This window comes from Paramormyrops kingsleyae, chromosome 25, assembly GCF_048594095.1.
Source record: "Paramormyrops kingsleyae isolate MSU_618 chromosome 25, PKINGS_0.4, whole genome shotgun sequence".
Lineage (NCBI taxonomy): Eukaryota > Metazoa > Chordata > Actinopteri > Osteoglossiformes > Mormyridae > Paramormyrops > Paramormyrops kingsleyae.
In genome coordinates, this window is record NC_132821.1 from 12,663,399 (window position 1) to 12,687,463 (window position 24,065).

The 24,065-nt window shown below is 40.5% G+C and overlaps 2 protein-coding genes across 2 annotated transcripts in view; one reads left to right on the forward strand and one right to left on the reverse strand.

Moving 5' to 3' along the window:
• The window catches only part of LOC111857615 (BTB/POZ domain-containing protein KCTD8), a 53,796-nt gene that overhangs the window by 20,561 nt on the left and 9,170 nt on the right, over nt 1–24,065 (reverse strand). The window lies entirely within an intron of this gene.
• On the forward strand, nt 21,176–23,534 carry LOC140582948 (uncharacterized). The gene is made up of 3 exons (XM_072707473.1): nt 21,176–21,775; nt 22,040–22,322; nt 22,551–23,534. The coding sequence occupies exons 1-3, from the start codon at nt 21,558–21,560 to the stop codon at nt 23,199–23,201; spliced, it is 1,152 nt and encodes a 383-aa protein (XP_072563574.1). The 5' UTR covers nt 21,176–21,557; the 3' UTR covers nt 23,202–23,534.

The following is a 24,065-nucleotide window of genomic DNA, read 5'->3' on the forward strand; positions in this document are numbered from 1 at the left end:
AGAATCCCATAATCACAGCTGTTCAGAAATAAGTTCCGACAAGCTGCAAGGTCTCACTGACACTTTGTGATGCAATAATCCATAAGGATAATTGAGTCGATATGTCCATCTGGCCTCCATAATCACATCCAAGGCAAGGCTGCAATGAAGAACAGGGGATGACTGATTCTGGATGGCACATCAGTCCATGTCATGGGACACACACACTAAAAGCACGCACAGTAACTTAGAGGGACCAATTCCACAAACAGCACTAAAGCTAGGAATCGAACCCTCAACCCTGGAGGTCACAGTGCACACTGAGCCACCCTGCCATCACCAGGAACATGCAAAGGGGGTGGGGGACTATTAAAAATGCCTCCCTTTGAAGGTACTGAGTGCCCCCCGCTATTCTTTTTTATCTTATTTATTTAACAAATAGCCAGCCCCCCTGCCGTCACCAATCCCACTACCCCCCTATTGGTGCCTTTTACCACCTGCCCCTCAAACAGTCTCAGTACATCAAACCGTACTAAAATAATTAGTTAATCTGGCTTCTGTCTGGGTACTTTGTCTTTCAAATTAAAAGTCACGACAGCGTGTGATAATGACTATGAGAATAACTCTGCTAACAGACCTATTTGCTGCAGTTGCTCATGAACTGAATGGTGTTCTTACATTTGGCTGCCTGTTCTACTTCTGGTTGTCTCATAATAAGTTTAGCTCTGCGGAAATGAAAACACCTACAGGATTCATCCTTGGGGGACATTTTTATGTGTTGTCAGGGGTCGGTCAGCATTCATCCCTCACATTTGCTGTCTTTCTGTATCCTGCCATAAAGATGTAAATACTTTGCGTATGTACGTATATATGTGAACAGAAGAAAATGGTATTATAGCAGTCCTAAGCTGATATAAAGCCACGTGTGTAATCCATTTAGCAGGCTACTAGACAGGGATAAAGATAGTATTACTGTTTATGGCTATCCCAGTTCTGAAATCTACAGTTGCATTAAAGGCAGACATACAAGAGAACGAAAAGAAACGAAAATATATGAACAATTATAGTGGAGAAAATGTTCATTTCAAGGTTTAGTTTAGTCTGATGTCCGAATGGCTCATTATCCTAAATATAAGTTATACCTTGGGATTTTCAACAAATTTGTGCTTTAATTATTAATACAGTTATTGTCAATTGTTCTTATACACAATTTAGTTATTAAGCACATTTTAAAGTAATTACATTTTTTCCACTCAAAAACACAAGGTGAACCAAGTGTATGGCCAATGCAGCTGTTTTTTTAATTTATTTTTTGAATCACCAGATATTCAAAGTTTCCCCTTACAAATGAAACAATGGCTGTTTCTACATGTACTAATGTTTGAAACAGTAAAATAATCATATAAATGATTACTGTATTAGTAATAAAGCAAGGCTTTAAATGTTTTAACTGCATTCCTTTAAATCAGACCTAGATAAGATTTTAACAACCCTGAGCTATTAGTTAGCTTCTCCCCAAGCGAGCTCGATGGGCCGAATGGCTTCCTCTCGTTTGTATAGTTCTTATGTTCTTATGTTCTTAAGGTGTTTTGTATTTTAGCGTAATATCCCTCTGGGCTATTGGAAGAATCAAAAAAGTCCCAGCAAAGGCTGAGCTGAAATGATGGAACTAGTGGAGAGTATAATAGGAATGTTAAGAAGTTGGGTATTCGACAGAGAGTCACATCTCTAATGAAATCATTTCATGCACAACAAAATTCACAAGGCCAGCAGAAAGTTATTCTGCCTGGGGTGACATTTAAGAGATAACCCTCACCTAGACACTCGCTAGAATGGAGACATTTTGACATTCTTAATTTTTTTTTGTCTTCATTGTCCAATGGTAGGTATAGAAGATAGAAACGACAACTTATTATATGATGTGGCGAAACATCCATCCTCAGGGATCCAAGAACCACATAAAACCTTGGCAAATTTGAATGTTTTTACTTTAGGCTGCAGTGAGATTAAAGAGTTTTGCCCTCTGCTCAAGGAGAGGGACTTAGTAAAAAAAAAAAAAAGTATGATACTGATCTATAATTGAAAAGTAAGTCTGCAAAAGACAACCCTACAGAAATACTGGCTGTAAAACACAGGTCTTGGGGCACCATAAGGATCAGGATTCGAAATAAAATTTTCAGTCGGACATCAGGTAGAATTGGGTTCCTATCTAGTGTCTAGGGATGCTCCGATCAGGATTTTTGCCACCGATACCAAGTACCGATTTTTTGTCATGGTGATCGGCCGATACCAATGCCGATTCTGATGCTTCAAGTTTATATAACTGATATGTAAGCTCTCTGATCACCATTAACCTTTTTTCAGATAAAGTAATACTATAAATGTTGCCTTTGTTATAGTTTTGTTATATTTTTACAGTAATATATCTAATGTAAGTATTGTTTTAACAGAATACTAAATAATCACAAAGAAGTAGTAATAGTAATTCCACACCGGCGATGACATGACTGCGGCGCCAAAACATTTATGTCCCCACTCATCGTGTATGCCTTCATGCATTGACATCATCAATTGTGATCGGATCCAAAGATCGGCCAAGTTTAACGAGTACCGATCGAGTCATAAAATGTGATTATCGGCCGATACCGATCTTCGGCCGATCGATCGAAGCATCCCTACTAGTGTCAGTTCCCCTTCAATTACGTCAGCAAAATAACTTTAGCTGTATGAAATGTGTGGTAAGGAGTAAAATGTGTGCTGAGGAAATGCACTGAGAGGGCTCTCGTTGTGTTTCATGGTGTCTTTCTACACTTCTGTTGGCTGTAAGGCATGTGAGCAAGGCAGGTATGCCTGAATGAGGGGAATCTGCTTTACCCCGCATGTTTGTTTTAAGACCGTCAGAAGGCTGTAAGCCAGGAGTTTGTGCTCACAATGTATCCTTTTTGTAAAGAAAAACAAAAAAAAAGAAATGGGTCTTCTGTCTCTGTAGGGGAATGTGAACATCATGTTTTGAAGATGGCTATATTGCTGTAGCCTGTTCTGCAACAGAAAAGAGCAAATGAATGGATATTGTCCTAAGTACAAAGGCTCACAAATTAATACCTGAAGATCTTGTGACAAACAATATTCCAGTGTCAGTTTTGTAGATTCGGCCCCCCCGCCTAAACAAAAAATAATAATAACAATAATTAGCATCTGACCAAAATCTCATGTTCTTCTAAGAAATTATGGGCTTGTCAAGGTAAAAGTCATATCTCTCACATGTACACCTAAAGGATTATTAGGAACACCATACTAATACGGTGTTTGACCCCCTTTCGCCTTCAGAACTGCCTTAATTCTACGTGGCATTGATTCAACAAGGTGCTGAAAGCATTCTTTAGAAATGTTGGCCCATATTGATAGGATAGCATCTTGCAGTTGATGGATGCACATCCAGGGCACGAAGCTCCCGTTCCACCACATCCCAAAGATGCTCTATTGGGTTGAGATCTGGTGACTGTGGGGGCCATTTTAGTACAGTGAACTCATTGTCATGTTCAAGAAACCAATTTGAAATGATTCGAGCTTTGTGACATGGTGCATTATCCTGCTGGAAGTAGCCATCAGAGGATGGGTACATGGTGGTCATAAAGGGATGGACATGGTCAGAAACAATGCTCAGGTAGGCCGTGGCATTTAAACGATGCCCAATTGGCACTAAGGGACCTAAAGTGTGCCAAGAAAACATCCCCCACACCATTACAGCACCACCACCAGCCTGCACAGTGGTAACAAGGCATGATGGATCCATGTTCTCATTCTGTTTACGCCAAATTCTGACTACCATTTGAATGTCTCAACAGAAATCGAGACTCATCAGACCAGGCAGCATTTATCCAGTCTTCAACTGTCCAATTTTGGTGAGCTCGTGTAAATTGTAGCCTCTTTTTCCTATTTGTAGTGGAGATGAGTGGTACCCGGTGGGGTCTTCTGCTGTTGTAGCCCATCCGTCTCAAGGTTGTGCGTGTTGTGGCTTCACAAATGCTTTGCTGCATACCTTGGTTGTAACGAGTGGTTATTTCAGTCAAAGTTGCTCTTCTATGAGCTTGAATCAGTCGGCCCAATCTCCTCTGACCTCTAGCATCAACAAGGCATTTTCGCCCACAGGACTGCCGCATACTGGATGTTTTTCCCTTTGCACACCATTCTTTGTAAACCCTAGAAATGGTTGTGCGTGAAATTCCCAGTAACTGAGCAGATTGTGAAATACTCAGACCGGCCCGTCTGACACCAACAACCATGCCACGCTCAAAATTGCTTAAATCACCTTTCTTTCCCATTCTGACATTCAGTTTGGAGTTCAGGAGATTGTCTTGACCAGGACCACACCCCTAAATGCATTGAAGCAACTGCCATGTGATTGGTTGATTAGATAATTGCATTAATGAGAAATTGAACAGGTGTTCCTAATAATCCTTTAGGTGAGTGTATAAGAACATAATGTGTGTTTGTGTCTCGTATTTTGTTTGGTTACTTAAGGTTAAGGTTAGGGCTGGGTAGGGATTGAGGTTGTCATGTTGGGATTAGAGTTTTCCCCATAAAAATGAGTGGAGAGTCCCCACAAAGATATAATTACAAACATGTGTCTGTGTGTGTGTGGGTGTGTGTGTGTGTGTGTGTATATATATATATATATATACTATTTCATATATGTATATGAAATATGTTCTTGAAATTATTGTAGCTGCTGGAAATGACTGTCATGTTTTATTTTTATTGTCCGAGCTGATTAAAGGTTCGACCTGAGGGACACTCACCACACCGGCAGGTCTGTCTAAAGACTGATAAAAAGGGAAAGTTTCATGGGGCTGCTGTTACACAGATAATGCAAAGATGTGGTAATGAGAGCACATTAAAATCAAAAATGCAAAAAGCTAAAAAAAAAAGGTTATTAATATTGCAACCAACCCAGTTGTTTGCTTTAGTTCTTAGTGAATCCATCAGGAGTCATGCTGAATTTCATTTGTTGTCAAGCCACCAAAAACCACAGAATGTGCAAAGTGCAGAAGATTCGCTGGTTTCTGAAGACACTTCATAGTCTATTAAATCACTCTGCTGTTCCTCCAAAAGGAGAGCTAGACCTGGAAAACTGACATGGAAGCCTGTGGATATCTCAGCGGCTGAGATAGGAGAATGGGCATTAGTGAGAATCAGGACACTGCTGTAGCAAAATGTGTGTCTGGCTAATAAAGATGCAGTTATTAGAGAATGAATAAATGTCCTCAGCAATTCTCTCAAAATGTGCCACAGATGTCAGATGAGACCAGACACAAGGAACAAATGAAAAAGCTGGCCTAGAAGCAATAGAAACATAATTTTATGCAATGTAAAAGTGGGAAAGATTTTCTAAAGAGTAAATTTTATAAGAATTGTGTTATTCTGCACAGGTTCGTTTCCAGCATGTATCTATGAGAACCTAATTTCCTTTAAGCATTTTCATTGCAGAAGTGTGTATGTTTATTTTTAAAAAGGCCAAGTCTAAACATTGAAATGTTTTCCATAAACGCAGCATGCAGCATTGCTTGGGCAACGGCATCCCATCATTCAAAGTGGAGCGCAAATTCAATATTATAACACGGATTTTAAGAACAGATAAAAATATGAACTGAAAGGACTTTAATAATACAAGTAAATATAGTTTCCAGTTAATTTAGAGGCCCAGTTATGGTCTTGTTTTGCAGGATCTGGGGTAAGAATTGAAATATGCTCTGTGTAGCGATTGCAAAGCTACCTGAGCGACCCAGAGCAAATCTGAGAAGCAGAAACCACAAAACCTGTTGCCAGTTGCCAGAAGCTTATGACTTCCTCAAGAAGAGCTCCATTAGTAATTCAAGCAATATGCCTTCAGTGCTCATAGTGGGTGGGATTGCTGCACACTGTCATTCGCATATTGATGCACTACAATTTCCATGGAGTTAATCAAGACGTTGACTGACAGCACACCTTAATCCTACCTAGGGTTTGAAGCCTCAGTTTTCTCATTACCTCTAATTACTAGTAAATGTGCTACCACCAAATACTGAGTTTGGCATTCTGAATACTAATGAGACAGATACACACATTTCTCTCACTATATTTTACTTTCTGACATAATGAAATCTTTTGTCACTCTTAGAAGCCTTCAGTTTGAGAATTCAGGAAATCTCAGTATATTCACTTTATCATTATATATTTATGTGTGTGTTTGTGTGTGTGCGTGCGTACAGTATGTGTGTGTTTTTGTGTGTGGATTATGTTTATACTACATTGTGGGGACCAAATGTACCCCACAATGTGATTAAAAAACCTGTTTCTTGATGTTGTGGGGACTATTTTTTTAGGTACACACAAAGATCTGTGAATACAATCAAAAAACAAAAAAAATTTTAAAATCTAAAAATACCAAAAGTCTTATATTTAGTTAAGTTGCTTATGGTTAAGGTTAGGGCTGGGTAAGGTTTAAAGTCGTGATATTGGGAAGTTTTCCGTCTAGAAATGAATGAAGAGTCCCCACAAAGATATAATTACAAACCTGTGTATGTGTGTGTGTTTTAAGTATTACAAATGAGTGCATTTCCAAAGTGAATCATATCCATTTTGTCAAATTGAAAAACGATCCATTTTTTGATGCAAATTAGCGAATTAACTGAAAGGTATCAACTTCACATAATTATTAAAACTATCAAAATGAAAAACATACAACATAGACACTTTTATTTGAACTATTTATTAAATTGACTATAATTATAACATTTTTCCCCAAAATATCTTATCCACTGCTGCCTTTTTTCACAAAGTGCAACATATTCAAATGCAGCAATAATATATATTAATATATAATAATGAATAATCTTGTGCACAAAAGATAATCAGGGTATTGAACACATATGTGAACATGGAGCAGTGAACACACCTCATAAAATTTTACTTCAGTCTTGAAATATCTGATATAGTTTGCCTCATATTCAGTATTGTTTTTTCCGGTTGTAACATGTCTTAATAAAAGCAGGCCAAGTGGTTTTTAATCACAGATTGTTGATGTCCAGTATGGAGACACTGATGTACACCAATATTTTTTGTGATTCAAGCCCTTTCATTATTTGTGTTTAATGTTATTAATTGCTATGAAAACAGCCTATTTCCGCTCTAATGAGATATTGGTTCAATAGTTAGAGATAATGATGACTCTTGCACATCCCTTGTGTTTCCAGATTTCTTTACTGACAAATTTTAATTCATTTTTGAATGTAGGCATGCACACTTCACATTAACTTGCAGTCAGGTGCCCAGAGTGTCCATTCATAGCACAATAACTGATATAATAACTCTCAAACAGCAAGAGACAGAGACAATACGCAACATACATACCTTGTGCACACAACATATTAACAAACATTATTTTTGGAACTGCATGGGCTCTGGATCATTATATTTTAGAACCAAAAACAGGGCAAGATGTGATTTAAAATGCATCTTTAATGGGTGCTTATTGGCTAATAAAGAGTACTTTGCAGTGTGTTTAGTAGGGGATATAGGGAGATTTCAGGACTGATACTGGATGTCACAGCTACTTCATAGGCATATTTTAACTGAAATTAGTAAAATGGAGTGTGATGCACTTTGGAAATAAACTCTTCAAATACAGGTGTATTAATTTGTAGTTTAACATAATGTGGCTCACAGAAAGAATACAAATGCTTTTGCAATTCAAATACGTTTTGCAAAAGTACTCAAGGAGCCTCTGACAATTAAAAACAACCATACCTATGACACTAGATAGAATATAGATATAATGTGTCATGCCCTGCTCATGGGATCCTCCCATGTGCCACACCCCCTCACTACCTCGTGTGGAATCCCTGTATTGCCAACTGTTTCTCGTTGTCCTGTGTATTTAAGTCCGCGCTCAAGTATGTTTCCCTAGTCCTGTCATTGACATTACTGCCTGCTTTTTCTTCGTGTTCAGTGTTACTTCCCTAATAAATCCCTCATTCCCGATACTATGACTCCTGCTCCTGTTTCCCCTGTTCCGTGCCTCCCCGAAGTGTGACAAATGTTTTTAACTGGCAGTGAAAAGGATTCATTTTTCTAAGAAAATAAAGAAATGAATTTTTTTCCAGATTTTTCTTCTTTAGAAGACAATATAGCAAGGATTCATGGAGTTTACTTGACAAGGACAGAAAGTTCCAGCAGCAGAGTACGATGTTCCTTTTGGCACACAATCTGGCAACCTTCCGGATACAAATTCACAAATGCGACTGCTTGTCACTATGAAATCATCAGTGAAGAATAGGAAGAACAGAGCTTCTGATTCACAAAAGGAGTAAATTACACTGTAGATGAAAAGCCAACAAAAGAACAGAGTTTCTGCTTCAATGAGTGTCACTGAGCCAGATTTACAGAGTTAGAGGATCCACATTTTAAACTGCATATAGCAATCACTGCATTTTAAACGAATTTTGTTCTCAATCCTTAGTTTTTTTGTGGGAAAAGAACACAACACAATGATATATTTTCAATTTGTACTGTGGGGACAGAGATTGGAAGTGAAGAACACTGAATTGTGAAGACCACAGTACAGTATGCCCTCAGAAGGAAAGGTCAAAGACCTAATGGACACCTGCCACGGAAGCCAACTTCTTATCATTGGAGACAAGGGGTGATTCATGTTGTGTTTTCAGAAATAAAACAGCCTTTGCTTTACTTTTAGTCAGACCCTGAAAATCTCTCTTTTGAATAACAGAATGAAACTTCAATAATAATCCTTAGAGTGTTGTGAGGAAGAGAGACTTGTCACAAAATCCTGGTAATGTCCAGATTGACAGCAGCAGCTTAAATAAAGATCGATTTTGGGTAGAACACTTAAATTCATCATGTTCTACATATGCTGCTATAGAGGAATTTGGAAAATGATTTAAATAGGAAATGACCTTTTGAGAGTTAGGCTTTAATTTCTCACACACAGCCCTGCATTGGGGCACTTATTAGGAAGTTTCAGTGACTTGAGAATGAGGCTTGTTTCCAGGCCCAGTCAGGCCTTTCCCTGCACTGCTATGCCCCCAGACGTCTGAAGCCATTTCTATGCAGAAAGAAGGGACACTCACTCGATTCAGGGTCCCCTAAGCCTATAGTACATTCTTACATTATTTATCACCTTCCTGAGCTGACACTTTGATTCATACCCCAAACAATTATTTTTCTGAATTTTAGCATAAAATATGTGGAAATATTGAGTTCTTCTGTTGTCCCATTCATTTTTACATTTACTATTATATTAATCTCCATTGTTATTTGTGTGTAGAAAGCTGTCATCTGATTCCAGTGTGAAAGCCTTCAAATAACCATATATATATTTTTGTCATTTATTGTTTACAAAATGCAGCATTAGACAATTAACTATATAAATGAATAATGGTAACAGCACATATGTATATTTCAATAGCTCACTTTCAATTAACCAAAATCTTTATTGACTGTTTAATCACATATCAACAAATTTGACATTCTTCAAACGCAGGGCAGTGTTTGCAGTAAGAAACACCTAGAGCAGATTGCATGTAAAGACTAAATAGACTGACCATGGATTCGTATTCAGACACTGTGTAAAAAGACTTGTGCTTTGGCCACATTCAGTTTCTTAAATGTTTTACATGTGAAATGACTATTACCTGACCAAACAAAAAGCAGGGGTTAGAAAAGCTGATTTACACTAAAACTTTCTTTGCTAGCTATTTTTATATGGACAAATAATTTGCTAGCTGTCTATGAAGCCTAACCCTTCGGCACATCTTAATGGAATGTAATTACAATGAGCCATGGGTAATTGACAAGCAACCTGGTCAGCACGGTAACGAGAGTAAGCCTGTCATTTGTTATCTTCAGGAGGAGGTGGAATCAGGTGGGACGGTGCCTCTCACAGACCCTGAATGCCAATGAGCTGGCAGAGGCTCTGAAGTTTTATTGACTGTGGGGAGAGGTAAACTTCTCAGAATCCTGGAGCCATCACAACATTCATCAGACTGTCAGCCGTGCGGGAGTTGTTGCCTGTTTGTCAAGTGCTTGAGCTACATCTGAAATGTTTTAAAGATTACACTCTGAATCAATGATGACTATATTGTGAAATATCCACATGGAGCATGATCCGATCAGTTATAAATCTTGACAGTTATAGATTTCCCCTTTTCTTCAAAAAAGTAACTTACTTAATGAGCTGAATTTCCAAGTCATCCGACTGTTGTTCCCATTGCCCTTCAGGCCACAATGAACTAAGGCAACCAGGAGAGACATCAAAGTTATAAATACTGAATATTTAAAAGGTGAGGAAGAGACTAAATTGATTTCTGATTCAACGATCTGAGAAGGTTGGAAATAGCTGTCTATTCAAAATCTTGTCTGCCAGGGAAAGTTATCACTGTTTCCACCAATAAGGAATTTTTGCAGAATCCCTTCCAGGATCCAGGACCATTTCCCTCAATGGGAAGCTGCACTCCCAAGAGAACATCTCCGCAAATAATAACCCTCAGTGCCAACGTCTCAAAACACCCTAGTCAATACCATGCATAGCTACCTAGCCCACTTTCTTGAGGAATATTATGAAACCCACTGAAGCAGCACAGCTAAACAGAAGGTCACATCACTTGCTCCAAGTGAGTTGTAAGATGGGAAATAAAGCCAAAAGTCAGGCAATTTAAAAGCATATCAGACACTCAGCTAATACGTGGAGGAATAGAAACAAAACTTTGCACTATGGTGAGAGTCTCAAGAGTTTAAGTATTTCCTTTGCAGTACTTCACGGGTGTACACAATCATCCTGAATGGTGGTTAATGACAAGAATCTGATGATTGGGGTGGTGTGAAATGAGCCCAGAATTAACTTTTTTTCTCTCACTCTTTAAATAGATCTGGTATCACAGAATTATTTTGGTATAATGATTTAGGTGAAATTTACAGATTACTAAGAATCACTAAAAACTAAATAATGGATCTAATGAAGTAAAGAGCAGAAAACTGCAAATTAGGGCTGGGTGATATCTAAAAAAATAATATGATTAATTTACATTTTAAAATATCAGGATAAAGGATAATAATGAGTCATTGAACACACACACACACACACACAACAAGAACATATGCACATACCTAAAGAAAATCATGAAAGTATGAAAAACAATGCCCAGATAACCCGTTGCTGTGGTTCATACACTTAAGGTTCATTTATATTAGTTTACATTAGTTTATACTGTAATTCAACATTAAATGGATTGCTGATGTGGTCAAGGACAACAGACATGCATCCAGAGAACGGTTACAATTTTTATGTGTGCTACCAGGGATTTCCATTTCTATTTGCAGAAGGTTTTTTCTTTTCCTAGAGTTTGGGCAATTTCATACCATACATTTATACACATTTGGGTGTCCTTCTGCTCTCTCAGAGACAGACAGCGTAAATCTAGGTAGTCACGGATCTATCCACATTACTTTTCATCGCAAGACTCCGTCGTCTCTGCTGTACATGCTTGATAAACACAGGTCAGTGCAGACAAAAAATCTGGTGCCGCACTTATAGGGTTCGGTTGACCACGCAGTCGTCGCTGATGATGAAAATCGCGACAGTCGCCCATTGTGGACCCTTGCAGCTAGTCAATTTCCTTGCACATGAGCAGTTTACATGCACCAACGCACATGAGTTCCACTGAACATAATAATCTGGGTTGCTTGGTCACCATCCAGCACAAACCCCTGATGACGAAATCTACATCACCCATCCTACGCATGGACCAAGATCACACACGGAAAAGTGAACTATGAATTGCCCTTAAGCCTACCAACACTGGACCTAGGCAAATATCACTGCTGGGGCCCCCCATCCGAGGCAAAGTGAAATTGGCCGGCAAGTCGGTGCCCCCTCAGAATTTGGCACCCTAAGCAACTACCTGTGTCACCAATATGATTGATCATCTTTCCTACTTCCACTAGTAATTCTATAATCCCTGGATCAGCACTGAAGTACTTGTTTGATATTGTCAATTAACAACGTAGCCATCGAGGAAGGATGGAGTTCGACATGTCTCTTTAACTACTGTACTGCGAAAGCATAAGATACTAGATAAGAAAACTCATGCTTAGGAAGAATATTCATGCATAAAATTTAAAAGTGAAGGGATTATACTTAATCATAGATACTTTTACCAAAATTGTAATTATGAGTTACCTACCAGCTAGATTATATGTCATTAAAAACAACAAAGAGTAGTCTATTTATATGTAGTAAAATGAAAATTTGTTGCTATAATTATGAAGCATCTTGCATTCTACATATATATATATATATATCACACACACACACACACACACACACACACACAGAGAAACATTCCCTTAAAAATAAGATTAGACATTAGGTTAGATTACTCAAGAATAATTTTATCTTCCCACAGTTGTAAAGTCGTCAAAAGGGATGTAAATTAAGGGCTGCCACATCACATAACAAGATGATGCTCCTGTTAGAGCTATTGCCATTCTCATTGTTCTCCATCTTGGTTCAGCTTGGTTTGCCTAGTCTTACTGCAATGCCAACATGCACAATTATTTCATCTTACTTCAAAAGCTAACAATCTCAGTTGTAAGGGCTGTGTTTAGCTGAAATCAAACTCAAGTACACCAGAACACAAATGCAAATAATCAAACTATGATATCTATCCATCAATCTTTCATACTACTTACTTTCAAGCAAATAGTCTAATCACTGTTTTTCCTCTAAGTCAGAGGAGACATAGGAAACCCGCAGTGAACATTTACACTCCACAAACAGAGCCATCTGCAAAAATCAAAGCCCAGGTCCAAAGCACTAGCCAGTGAGCCATCCATGACAGAACATGTTTGTGCTGGTCTTATGCTGTATACAGTACTAACCTGAAGTGATAAAAATATCAAAAGTGGCATTTTCCAAGAAAGGCCTTGTAGTGTTTTGACTATATATAAGTTGTGATAAATGAAGCCCCTTTAAGATAGCAAAGATGGGGAGGGGCATGGGAAGTGACCCACTAGGAGAAGGGGAAGCTGTCGTGCGATTGGTGACGCTGGCCGATGATGTATGTCTTGTTCTGTTCGACACCTAGCCAGTAAATGAGTTCTGAACACCTCAGCCTCCTGTCTTTCCAGTATATTACACTGGCGACGAGCGGATTCGGACCGATTGTGTGCAGATAAGTGAAGCTGCAGCCATGTCGATGCTCGGCGGTATCGAGGAGTTTGATGAATGCTCAAGTGGTTCTTTTGAAGAATATATAGAAAGATTGGAATGTTTTTTCCACGCAAATGATATTGTGGACGACGCGAAGAAACGCTCTGTGCTGCTTAGTGTGTGTGGCGCAAAGACATATTCCATGTTACGTTCTGTTATCGCCCCGACGCAGCCCTCTACAGTGACTTATGCTAACATTGTGGCTACATTAAAACGTCATTACAGCCCAGCGCCGTCAGAGGTCGTTCAGCGATTTCACTTTCATAACTGTAAGCAGAAGCCTAATCAAAGCGTTTCTAACTACATCGCTGAACTTCGACGTCTCTCAGTCCACTGCTCTTTTGGGGATCAGTTAGATGCAATGCTGCGTGATAGGATCGTATGCGGGGTTTTGGATGAAGCGCTGCAACGTCGCCTACTGGTGGAGCCTACGCTCACTTTTAAAGAGGCGGAGGAAAGGGCATTGGCTTCAGAAACAGCATTGTTAAATGCTCGCTTACTTCGGCAGCACCTACATGAATTACTGCATCAAAGATGAAGTTCATTATGCAGCCCATACACACGCATCAGCACGCGAAGTGACAACTCATGTTAAAACCATGACAAACCATGCTACAGGTGTGGCGGCCGGCATTTTCCACAAGCCTGTAAATTTTCCACTGCTGTATGCCATTATTGTAAAAAAAGAGGACACATTGCTCAAGTGTGTTTATCCAAGACCAGACATAGTAACAACAAGGAGGCAGCCGGGGTCACAGCCGAACGACCTACAAAAACTGTAACTCTCGACCAGAAAAATGAGTACCCTGTTTTCAGCGCAACTGCCAAATCGGAAAAAGGGGGGTATAAGCCATATTTGGCCAATGTGATACTGAACAAACAAGCACACACAATGGAAGTGGATTCGGGAGCAGCAAGCTCCTTGATTAGTGAGCATACTTATCGCTCACTGTGGCCCTCTAAACCCCCTGAAATGCATGCAGACAGCGGAGTGTTAAAGCAGTGGTCGAAAGCAACTTTGGACGTGAAAGGGAGGATATTTGTAGAAGTGCTGTTCAAAGGGACACGAAACACACTGCCTCTGTTCATTATCGGGGGCCAAGGCACTTGTCTGCTGGGACAAGACTGGTTTGAGGCCCTTGGGATATCGGTTGAAGGCGTGCACAGAGTGCAGTTTCAGACCATGGAGAACATACTGACTGAATATGCGGAGGTATTTCAGGACATTGGGGTTTGCAGAATGCCCCCAATCTCAATTGACATTGATTCCATGGTGACGCCACGTTTCTTCAAAGCCCGTCCAGTTCCTTTTGCTTTACGGCCACAGCTTGATGAAGAGCTGGATAAATTAGTGGCTCAAGGGATTTTTGAACCAGTGCGGCATGCACGGTGGGCCACACCCATAGTGGCGGTAGCAAAAAAGGATGGGGGTCTGAGGATTTGTGGTGATTATCGCTGTACCGTCAACACAGCTGTTAAGCCTGATGTGTACCCCATTCCCATAGCATCTGAGTTGTTCTCAAAACTGGCAGGAGGAGTAGTTTTCACGAAACTTGATTTGAAACAAGCTTATCAGCAGCTCCCATTGGATAACGAAGCAGCCGACTTACTGACTATTAACACTCACCGTGGACTTTTCCGGGCTCGACGTTTACAGTTTGGGGTGTCAACAGCTGTTTCAATATTTCAAAGATTTATGGATACCTTGCTCGCAGGCATCCCAGGTGTCCAACGGTACCTGGACGACATCCTAATTTCAGGCAAGACCATGGAGGAACACAATGCGCGGTTAAGGGCCGTCTTGAAGTGTTTTGCAGAAGCGGGGTTATGACTAAAAAAGGAGAAAAGTATCTTTGCAGCGACCCAAGTGGAATTTCTGGGTTTTCATGTGGATAAGGATGGCATTAAACCGACTTGTGAAAAAGTGGACGCTATCCAGAAGGCTCCATCCCCACGGAACAAGACGGAGCTTCAGGCGTTCTTGGGGCTTCTTAACTTTTACAGCTGTTTTCTCCCTAACAAGGCGACCGTTCTGGAGCCTCTGCATCGTCTTCTTGACCAGTCCGTCCCTTGGCGGTGGGACGCAAAGCATGAGATGGCATATGCCCAGGCGAAACAGTTGCTGCAGACGGATAAGGTGTTGGCACATTATGATGAAAAGAAACCCCTGGCAGTGGTTTGCGATGCTTCGCCCTATGTCCTCGGGGCTTCATTGTTTCACTTGGAGCGTGATGGCCAGGAAAAGCCCATCTGTTTTGCCTCCAGAACAATGACCACCACGGAGCGAAATTATGCCCAAGTCGATAAGGAAGCATTGGCGGTAGTTTTTGCTATCAGGAAGTTCCACCAGTATCTGGCAGGCCGCCATTTCGTGATTTTTACAGACCACAAGCCCCTACTTGGACTCTTGCACCATTCCAAGCCCATGCCGGTTATCCTATCACCACGCATGCTGCGTTGGAGTTTGATCATGGGAGCTTACGATTATGAGTTATGCTATAGGCCCGGAAAGCAAATGGGAAATGCTGATGCCCTGAGTCGCTTACCTCTACCTGCACCTGACGCTGCTACACCTCCACTGGAAGTTTTATTATTGGAGATGGTCCCAGATGCACCCATGCATGCTGAAAAAATTGCCAGCTGCACACTTAAGGACCCTGTCATGTCACGGGTGCTACATTGGGTACTGCATGGGTGGCCGGCTGAGGCACCTGATGGCCGGTTTAGACCATTCTTCTCGCGCTGCCATGAGCTCTCCGTGCATAAGAACTGTGTGCTTTGGGGAAGTCGTGTGGTTGTTCCTAGCTCGGCGCGGAGGGAGGTACTGGGTATGCTACATGATGCACACCCAGGCATCGTACACATGAAGGGACTCGCGAGGAGTTATGTGTGGTGGCCGGGCATGGATGGAGAAATAGAGGAAACTGTCAAGGCATGCAGAACCTGTCAGATGTCACGTCATGCACCCAATAAGGCAAAAGTACATCATTGGGAGTGGACAACTAAAAGATGGTCCCGGCTGCATATTGACTTTGCGGGCCCTTTCCAAGGCAAGGTATTCCTTATAGTGGTGGATGCACACAGCAAATGGCTGGAGGTATCCCTGATGAGTTCTATGTCATCATCAGCAGTTATTAACACACTGAGGTTGCTTTTTGCAACACATGGATTGCCTGATGTCATAGTTTCAGATAATGGCACTGCCTTCACATCCTCAGAGTTCCAAGAGTTTGCGGACCGCAACGGCATTCTTCACGTCACTACAGCACCTTATCACCCAAGTTCGAATGGCCAAGCTGAACGTATGGTGCAAACAACAAAAGAGGCCCTGTCCCGCATCACCAGGGGCGAGTGGCAGACCCGGCTGGCTCGTTTCTTGCTGTCACAACATATCACGCCGAATTCATCAACTGGAAAAAGTCCTGCTGAGTTGCTCATGAATCGGCGACTGACCACTACCCTGGATCGCTTGCATCCTGACCATGGAGAAGGTATGCTTCGCAAACTGGAGCTGAAGGCTGCGAAGGGCCATGGCACTGTTAGAGAGTTTAGGCCACATGACTTGGTGTACATGAGAAGTTATACTAAGGATTCTAATAAGTGGACGCCGGGGGTCATTACGGATGTCACAGGCCCCTTGTCATACAGGGTCAGAACCGGTGATGGCAGCAATGGAGATGGCAAATCCTGCGGAGGAGATTGCCGTGGCTGAGAGCACATCAGAGTTCCCTCATTCTAGGAGATACCCTGTAAGAGAGCATCACGCCCCAAAGAGGTTTTCAGACTTTGTGGACTGGGGAAAAGGGGTGTAGTGTTTTGACTATATATAAGTTGTGATAAATGAAGCCCCTTTAAGAGAGCAAAGATGGGGAGGGGCATGGGAAGTGACCCACTAGGAAAAGGGGAAGTTGTCGTGCGATTGGTGATGCTGGCCGATGATGTATGTCTTGTTCTGTTCGACACCTAGCCAGTAAAAGAGTTCTGAACACCTCAGCCTCCTGTCTTTCCAGTATATTACAGGCCTGTTTGTACAAGAAGTCATTTAAAGTCTAAAGTATAATTGTGTGTGGAATATTATTTCATTTTACATAGGTAAGATTTGCTGTATGACACGCCATACCCTATAATGTTGTCATGGATAAGCAGCTGGATGGATGGATGGATGGATGGCTTAATAATAATCAGGACATGTTACTATCTGTGACTCCTGGCCTGATTAATGAAAATCCCGCCTCCCTTGTCAGCTGTCTTTAAATCAGAACAGTTATTTACAGGATTCCAGACTCATAAATTGTACATCAATTAAACAAGTGTCATGACTGCCAAATTAGACACACTACAGTCGGCTGCTTCCATGAATTCAACAGGGAGGCCATTTACAATTATAATCCCTCCAAAACGGGCTAGAACATTTCCTTCTGCACTGTAATAATTGGAACATAAACCTCTATTTTTATTATCTGTTCTGGAACATGATTTGAAATGTCATTATGAATCCATTTTCAGAAATTAAGAGTTAATTGTTCCTAATCGGTACCCAGTACAGCCTTGCCCTGAATTTTCACTGCTGCTAATGTTGTTGAATTAGTTCCTCTAATATGTGATAGGTAAATCTGGGAAGATGTCTGTATAGCTTTTAGTTATGTACCAACTTTGAACATGTTGCTCCTTAAAGGAAAGCACTTGACATTCAGTTCAGTTATACCATTTGATTTATTTTGGAAATGCTTAATTTTATAGGTGCAATGAAAATGTGATCTGAACTGGAAATCCACTCCATGTGGTTCTGAAATGTATGCATCTATCAATGCCACAATCCAACTCAAATTTAAAGCAAAATTACCCAGTAAACAATAAAGTTGTAATAAATTCACGTTACACTTAGTGTATTTTATTGTAAGATTTTTCATGTTAAAATCTTATGATCTTAAGTTACCCAGTGCCTTGCATGGTTTTTACACCGTGAATAAATGCAGTGACTAGAGGGGCCAGTGTTATTTGCACAGTCTGCTCTCTATATGCACTGTCCTGCACCACTGCTTACTTGTACTATTTGCACTGAGTCATTGTTGTCATTGTGTTGTGTTCTGTTTCTCTTTTATTATTTATCCCTCTAACAACATTTATAGTTCAGTGTCCAGCAGGTCTTTGCTCCAGCTGTCTGCTGCACTGAAGAATTGCAATTTCGTTTCATACATGTACAATGACAATAAAATGACTTGTTGGTCTTGGTTAGCCCAGGGAGCAAGGCTTCGTTCCCCCCATCACACGGCACATATACAGGCATACACACACACACACACACACACACATACACAAACAGACTCACACAGGCATACACACAGACAAACAGACACACACAGGTTTGTAATTATATGTTTGTGGGGACTCTCCATTCATTTCTATGGAGAAAACTCTAATCCCAACATAACGACCTTAAGCACTACCCAGCCCTAACCTTAACCATAAGTAACCAAACTGAATACAAGGTATTTTTTTTGCTGCTAAATGGCCATTTAGCATGAAGGGGAAGAGACATACCAAAACAACACCATATGAGTATCCAAACTAGGGGTTGTATTGACGGGTTTTGATTATTTGGGGTTCCAACCCAACCCCCCCCCCCCCCCCCCCAAAATGTGCAAACTCAAAAGCCAAACCCTGCAGGCACGAGGCAGCAATGGCACTAGCCTATCCTCCATACTGTCCACACCCCTGCAAATTTTCACAAAGTTTCCCCCGTTGCTATCAATTTAAGTGGTCAAGGTTACAAGAAAGTGTCTAAGAGGCACATTGGTGAAATTTCATTTTGGTAAAAGAGTTTTAACACATGAAAAGATTTTGATCTCCCAATATTACAGTTTTTTCCAATCATTTTAATGCGTGTCTCAATACCATGTCCACTTTTTCAAAACACTTAACACATGCACCATACCATTGGACCATGTGACCTAAACTATGTATACGTTTGCATTGCTTTGACACAATATGCATTCAATCACCACTTCCCCCAAATTTCATGAATACTTCTCTCAGTCAGTGTTCGCCACCAGCAAAACTTTGTACAACTACAGCCGATTTTTCAGACGTTTAGATAATCTGTTCAAAACAGTTAACTTTCAGGTCAAAACCTAATAAAATTTAGAGCACTGTCAATTGAAATATGCTGCATTTTGACAGACAAAGGACACTATGCACTTGCACTAACACAAATAATTGTGCTTTTAGCAGAAATTTCCTAATTTTGTTTTTGTTTGCTGCTTCGTTACCATCTACATCATCTATACGAATGAGGCCATGGAGTGTCCCTTTCCTTTTTGCAAGGCAACACAATGTAATCTGTGCAAAAACAGTGGGTATGGCAACACATATATTACAGTACAACATTTACATTTATTACAGTTTTTACCAATTGCTTAAACACTATTGACAGATGCTAAACCCAAAGGAACCCAACTTGAAGTTGTTGTGGCTGTTCCTTAAACAAAGTGTAACCATACCTTAAACAAAAGTGCTGCTTTGCACTTTGGTTGCAATTCTGCAAAACACTAGCTCCTTTCTACAACACACTTGCTCCTGCACACAACACACTATTTCATACATAAGACTAGGGCTGCAACAACTAATCGATTTAATCGATTAAAATCGATTATTAAAATAGTTGCCAACTAATTTAATAATCGATTAGTTGGGTCTACGTTGTTATACACATAAGTACAGTGGCGACCTCCTAATTTGGGAGCAGTAAGCTATAACCAAAGCCGCGGTGGCAGTAAAGTACCATTAAGCTGGATGCCGACCGCCATAAAAGAAAAAAGCAAATGCACATAAACGCCATTTACGCACCTTTTAAATTTACAAAACAGCTTTTACTCACCTTTTTTAAGATCACTAATGTTAATGATATAGTTACCCACCGTTTTTACTGCTGTGCATATATATAGTTTACCCACCTTAAATTTCTTGTTACCACTACACCACTGCTTCATTTCTTCACGATAGAAGTTTATAGTAATATCAAATGTTGTAGTACTCAAGACCAGTTTTTGAAGGTCTCGATCTTGTCTTTCAATCAGCCGTATTTGTACTCGTTCTTGTCATGGACTCGGGATTTTATTTCGAGACCATAACTCTGAGAATATTCTTATTAATGAGCCGTTTACTGTCGAATTGAATAACTAATAACTGCAACCAATGGCGTTACTGCCGGCCGCGTTACCCGCCCCGTCCCTTCACACACGCACATGTGTTTAAATGAACGCAGGGGAAGTTGTGGTTGTCAACACAATCAGCTATTATGGGGCTAGAAATGCGGCTACATATACCACAACGTGTTTACCCTACCATTCTATTAGGTGGGCGCCCTAAGTTAATTTTATTTAATTTCATTTTCTATATAGCTCCAGATCGCAACAGAAGTCATTTAATGCTACCTTTCCGATAGAACAGGTTTATATCTTGTCCTTTTATTAAACAAACTAAATAGCCTTATGTTATTTATCTTATTTACAGTTCATCACTGTAGTATGCTGAAACAACCGGACACGTTTTAAAACAAAATTTGCCGCCTGCCGTTCACGGGTTTTTCGTCACCAATCGTCTTATTTGCGTTGCTCAGTAATTTTTAGCGTAAGATGCGGAAAAGGCATTTTCTTCGCAATAAATGTTTACTTTATTTGTCCGTAATAAATCCAGACAGACTCGCTGGCGTGCTCTCTCCCCCTGTCATATATGTGTATCAACATTAAATAACATTAGACAATTATTTAATAATATTCTTAGTAGCAGCAGTGGTAGTCTGTGTTTTTACATTAAAAAACTGGAGTACTGAATACATTATCTAAAGCACCATGCTGTTTGCACTTTATAAAACAAGATTTTGTGTATTTCATTACGTTGATTCAGCTGCTACAAATTATTAATTTTTTTTGTTTACTCTTAATGTAGCATACATTTGTTTTTTATGTGAGTTGCTGGAAACAACTTTTGTACAAAGACAGACTGGGTTATTAAAAATTGCTGGAAATCAAATTGTTTTTTGCCCCCCCATCCGATTAATCGATTAATCGAAAAAGTAATCGACAGATTAATCGATTACCAAAATAATCGTTAGTTGCAGCCCTACATAAGACACTTTGTTCAAAAATGAAATCTCGCAGTACCATTGGGAAAACACATCTATTCAAAATACAAAACACAGTCTGTCATTGAAAACAATTAGACACACACCTGAAAACATTTACTAACAAAACTGAACACCAATCAGTCAGCTACAAAAAGGCCTTAGCTAAGCCATTTTGGAGAACTTGCCAGCATGGAGGGAGGGAGAGCTAGAGGCAGAGGCAGAGGAAGAGGAGGACGTGGACGAAGAGGCCGTGCAAGGACCATCATTTCTGATGACATTAGGGCAACTTTGGTGGACCATGTCATAAACCATGGTCTGACTATGAGGGAAGCTGGACAGAGAGTCCACCCCAATCTTAGCCGTTTCACGGTCGCATCCATCATAAGGACATTCCGACAGGAAAACAGGTATGTCTTCAATTCCTCTACTACAGTAATGTAGCTTGAGTATTTACAGTACTGTCTCATCTTACATGTATATGTTACGTACATGTACTGTTACACCAGTACTGTACTGAAGGGTGGCTCCTTGTTTTGTGAAACATATAATCATGTCTTGAGATGTTTTACAGTACTGTAATACAAGTACAGTAAATACAGTAAAATACAGTTTGTACAGTACTGAAAAATAGAAGAAAACAATTACAAATTCTGGTTGCATTTTTTCTACAGAATGATTAGAAGACCTACTGGCGGTGGACGTCAACGCCTATTTACTGAACAACAAGAACTTGTATTAGTGGACATGGTCAGGGCAAATAATGCGATCCGTCTCCACCAGCTACAGAGTCACATAATTGCAGATAGACAGGTTTTTGGCAATATAAATACAGTAAGCATTACCACCATTAGACGCATCTTGACAAAGCACCATATTACAATGAAACAACTGTACAGGGTTCCATTTCAAAGGAACAATGCCAGAGTGAAGGAACTTCGACGTGAATACGTACAGGTAAGTGTTTCAGTCCTCTACATTTACAATACAAAAGAGGAGCAGTCAAATAGCTGAGTCTGTACCATTGGATCAGTACCACATTGACACTGTATATTCAGAAAGCTAAACAGGCCCCTGTGTGATGAGGTGGTTCAATTCTGTATGTGTATCAGTGTAGTTGTGTACTTTGAGTAATGCCATCCATACAGTACTGTACAGTACAGTAATATGTACTTTTTCTTGCAGAGAATGCTCGCCATGGATGGAGCTGCTCAGCCTCATGAGTGTATTTACATCGATGAGGCTGGATTCAATCTGACGAAAAACAGACGACGGGGGCGTAATCTTATTGGCCAAAGGGCAATTGTGCACGTCCCTGGGCAACGTGGAGGAAATATTACATTGTGCGCTGCCATTAGCCTTCAAGGGCTACTGCACCATCATGCCAAATTGGGGCCCTATAATACACAGGAAATACTCACATTTCTTGATGGTCTTCATGACATAGTCATACAGAATAGACCAGAGCAGCCCAGGTTTGTTGTTGTGTGGGATAATGTTAGTTTCCACCGGGCTGCTCTGGTCCAAGACTGGTTTACTAATCATGAAGGATTTGAAGTGGTGTACTTGCCCCCTTACTCCCCATTTTTGAATCCTATAGAGGAGTTTTTTTCAGCATGGAGATGGCGCGTATATGACCGCCAACCCCACGCCCGAATGCCACTTTTACAAGCAATGGAACAGGCCTGCGGAGATATTGAAATCAGGTCAATTCAGGGATGGATTAGACACACAAGGGGATTTTTTCCCCGATGTTTAGCCAGAGAAAATATTGCTTGCGATGTGGACGAGGTCCTGTGGCCCGACCCCGACAGACGGCAGGATCCATACATGTAACTTCTTTTGTGTGAAGTTCAGTTTGTTTTATTTTTGCTTTAACTGAATTTCCTGTCATATAAATTTCACTACTGTAATGTAATTGCAGTATTTTGATTTCAGTATTTTATTTTTGGAATTATGTGAAACATTTGGAATTGTAACTGAATAAAAACAGTAAAAGTGAAAGACTGCAGTGTTTTATATAAAGTAGACTAGTGTGTTGCCGCTGATATGAGAGTGTATTGACATGTGGAAGTGGGCATCATTTAGTCATCAAAGTGAGGTTTTGACAAAGGATTGTTCAGTTTTGATGGCAGAGTTTGTATTTGGCATAGATGTGAATGGTTTATTTCCCAGTGTTTTTCCTTACTTCCTTGTGTGTAGAGTTTTGGCACCATGAGCCAAGTTTTGCAAAATGTGTTCAAGCAATGGACAAAAACTGTAATTTAGCAGACACTTTTATCAAAAGCATCTTATAGTAAAGTACGGTAACTACAGGGACTGTCCCCCTGGAGCAAGTTGGGGTCAAGGGCCTTGCTCAGGGGCACAATGATGGCACCTCCTGGGAGTGAACTCACAATCTTCTGGGGTTCCTAATGGGAGCCCAGCCAGATCCCTAACTACTAGACAACCACCATCCCCCTAGATCAGAGATCTCCAAGTCCGGTCCTGGAGAGCTACTGTCCAGTAGGTTTTCTATCCTACCTGGCTTCTGATGAGCCACACCTGTTCCTGGTATTTACTTGAGTATAGGTGTGACTCATCAGAAGCCAGGTAGGATAGAAAAACCTACTGGACAGTAGCTCTCCAGGACTGGAGTTGGAGACCCCTGCCCTAGATCACCCCAAGCATTTTACAATGCTTGAAGCTGGAAAGCTGAAT

What these genes read in the sequence shown, in the direction of transcription:
- LOC140582948 (XM_072707473.1), top strand. Translation starts at nt 21,558, where the DNA reads ATGGAGGGAGGGAGAGCTAGAGGCAGAGGCAGAGGAAGAGGAGGACGT. An exon ending in ACATTCCGACAGGAAAACAG is followed by an intron (nt 21,776 to 22,039) that starts GTATGTCTTCAA and finishes TTTTTTCTACAG; the next exon opens with AATGATTAGAAGACCTACTG. An exon ending in TTCGACGTGAATACGTACAG is followed by an intron (nt 22,323 to 22,550) that starts GTAAGTGTTTCA and finishes TTTTTCTTGCAG; the next exon opens with AGAATGCTCGCCATGGATGG.